The 2753-nt window shown below is 66.0% G+C and overlaps 1 protein-coding gene across 1 annotated transcript; it reads right to left on the bottom strand.

The window, feature by feature from the left end:
* Positions 1–1077: 1077 nt before the first annotated feature.
* CLDN3 (claudin 3) lies at positions 1078–2109 on the bottom strand. The gene has a single exon (XM_030301053.1). It carries the CDS (start codon positions 2088–2090, stop codon positions 1434–1436), a length of 657 nt encoding a protein of 218 aa, XP_030156913.1. The 5' UTR covers positions 2091–2109; the 3' UTR covers positions 1078–1433.
* Between the last annotated feature and the right edge of the window lie 644 nt (positions 2110–2753).

Raw genomic sequence — 2753 nt, 5'->3', positions numbered from 1 at the left:
TTCCATCTCCCTCACCCTACCTATCGAGATGCTTCTCAAGCCCTCATCTTGCTTCCTTCCAGCCCCTGTCAGGCCCTGCTCCTGACCCCACTGTCCCTGCCTTCTTTCTGGCCACACCATTTCCAAGAGGATGGCTGTGGCGCCTCTTCGATGGTGTCCCCACCTTCTTCTCCTTCCTGGAATCCCACTTCCCCAGGGGCTCCTGGAGATGGTATTTTGGAGCATAAATCTGACCAGGTGTGTCCTTCCATGACTCCCAAAACACCAGAGTGAAGGTCCAGAGTCTGTAATTCTGCATCTGAGACTCCATGGCTTGGCCTCCTCCTGGCCCCTGGCTGGGCCTCACCACATTCCCCTCACACTTTGCTATGCGGCCAGCCCTGGGGGATCTCTCTTTCCTGGTCCCAGGCACAGGCGCCCTTTCCTATTACCTGAACCTCCTGCGCCTTCTCCCGGACACAAGGCCTTCCAAGCCTGTTTAAACTCAAGCCCTCCAGCCTCGCCAGAGGGTCATGCATCCTGACCCTTGGGGGTCCCTAGGAAGAAAATGAGGCCCCTTCCTCCTCGCCCCTCCAGGTGAGAAACTGCCGCCCGGCTTCACTTTTGATGCTGTTTTACCACAACAATAGGGCTTTTTGTTCCCCCCTTCCAAATATGAAATCATAGCACTGAATGTGCTCTTTCACACGGAGAGGGAAGATTAGATGTGCAGCCGCACAGGGGAGGACGATTCTCCAAGCACAAACCCAGAAGGCAAAGACTAGGGAGGAGGGCCCGGGGCCACGCTTCTCCCCGCCCCCATGCCTCCGTCCATGCAGCGGGCTGGAAGTGCTCATGCCTCTCTAGGTTGGCCCTTCAATGTCTGAATTCCCAGAGAGTAGGTCAAATGACCACCTAGGGCGCACCCAGTTCGGTTTCGAACCACACTTTCTTGGTTACCCAACCTCTGCCTTCTCTAAGCTTCATAGCGGGAGAGCAGAACCCGGCCAAGGCCAACCCTTGAGGGGCGGGTGTTCGGCAGGGAGGTGGAGGCCTGTGGGCGCTCGCTCAGGAAAGTAGGCGCCCGTAACTGCAAAAACGAAAGGCTTTTATTGAAAAATATCAACTGGCCCTTTCCAAGACTGCCGGTCCCTGCCCAACGCGGGCTTTGGGACCGAGGCCCGACGGGGCGGGCAAGTAGCGGCGGCCACCCGGCCCCGCTCTCCGGAGGGGCTGAGGTTTCACTGTCCGTGTGGGCTGGTCCCCCGCGCGCCGTGGGGCCGGGGAGCGGGGTGTGCTGCCCAGGAAGGGGCCGCGGGGTTGGTCCCTCCCGGTCCCGTGTGAGAGCTCCTGGCACCTGGGGGGAGGGGGCGCCGGTCTCCGAGGAGAGGCCGCACGCGGCACCGGTGGGCGCTCTCGCCCGTGGGGTGGTGGGGTCTCCCCGCGGCCGCCCCTCAGACGTAGTCCTTGCGGTCGTAGGCTGTGCTAGTGCCCGGGCCGGCGGAGCGGGGCGCGGAGTAGACGATCTTGGTGGGCGCGTACTTCTTCTCGCGCGGCGGGCAGGAGCAGCAGAGCAGCGCGCCCCCCAGCAGCTGCAGCGCCGCGGCCGCCCAGCCCACGTACAGGCCCGCGCCCATCTCACGCTTCTGCGCCTCCGGCACCAGGGGGTTGTAGAAGTCCCGGATGATGGTGTTGGCCGACCAGGACACCGGCACCAGCGTGAGCAAGGCGGCCAGCAGGAAGAGCACTCCCGCCACGATGGTGATCTTGGCCTTGGCCGTGTCGTCCTGCACGCAGTTGGTGCACTGGGCGCCCACCAGCGCCACGAGGAGCCCGAAGGCGGCCAGCAGGATGGCGACGACGATGAGGGCGCGGGCCGCCTGCAGGTCCTGCGGCAGCGCCAGCAGCGAGTCGTATACCTTGCACTGCATCTGGCCGGTGCTCTGCACCACGCAGTTCATCCACAGGCCCTCCCAGGTGATCTGCGCCGTGATGATGCTGCTGCCGATGAAGGCCGTCACGCGCCACATGGGCAGCGCGCAGCACACGATGGTGCTCAGCCAGCCCATCACGGCCAGCGAGGTGCCCGTGATCTCCAGGCCCATGGACATGGCTGCCGCGCCAAGGCCGGCTCTGCCGGGCGGCTCAGGGTGCGGGAAGACGACGGGCCGTGGCCGCCGGGCCTGGGTGGGAGCTGCCGCGCGCAGACGGAGGGATGCCTCGACGGACGCGCGGACGGCTTGGACGCACGGACGGACGGCGCGCGCTAACGGCTCCGCTCAGCCCGCTCGCCCCCAAGCAGCGCCTGCACCTGCCTGTGGCTTTGTGGGCGGGCGGCGGCGACTGGGCTGGCCCTGGGCTGGGGCCGGTGAGTCTTAGATCCGTGCCCAGCGCTCCGGCGGGGGTGGGAGGGGCGGAGCCGCGGGTCCCCGGGCCTGGAGACTGTGACGTGGCCCCTCTTCCCACCTTCACCAAGCGCCCTGGGAGGAAGGACCCGGCGGGGAGTGGCGCACCGCGCGGGGTGGGGGTTGGGGGGGAGGGTGCCAAGAGAGGGCGGGGCCGGGGCCTGCGACCCCGCCCCTCGCTCTTCATCGCCCAGTTCCCAAGCTAATTCTCCGGGGCTCGCAGGGGTTGCGGTGCAAATCACAATCCGCTCGACACTCCCCGACCTCCCCACATTTTCGGTGCCGTTCGCACAGGCGTCGTCGGGAAGGGGGTCTCTGCCAGCTGGCCGGGATCCATGGGGCCTGGAAGGGCCCAGTGGGCGTGGCCGG

The sequence above is a fragment of the Lynx canadensis genome, chromosome E3 (assembly GCF_007474595.2).
Source record: "Lynx canadensis isolate LIC74 chromosome E3, mLynCan4.pri.v2, whole genome shotgun sequence".
Classification (NCBI taxonomy): Eukaryota; Metazoa; Chordata; class Mammalia; order Carnivora; family Felidae; genus Lynx; species Lynx canadensis.
Note: the sequence above shows the minus strand (reverse complement) of the source record. Positions and strands in the feature narration are given on the sequence as shown.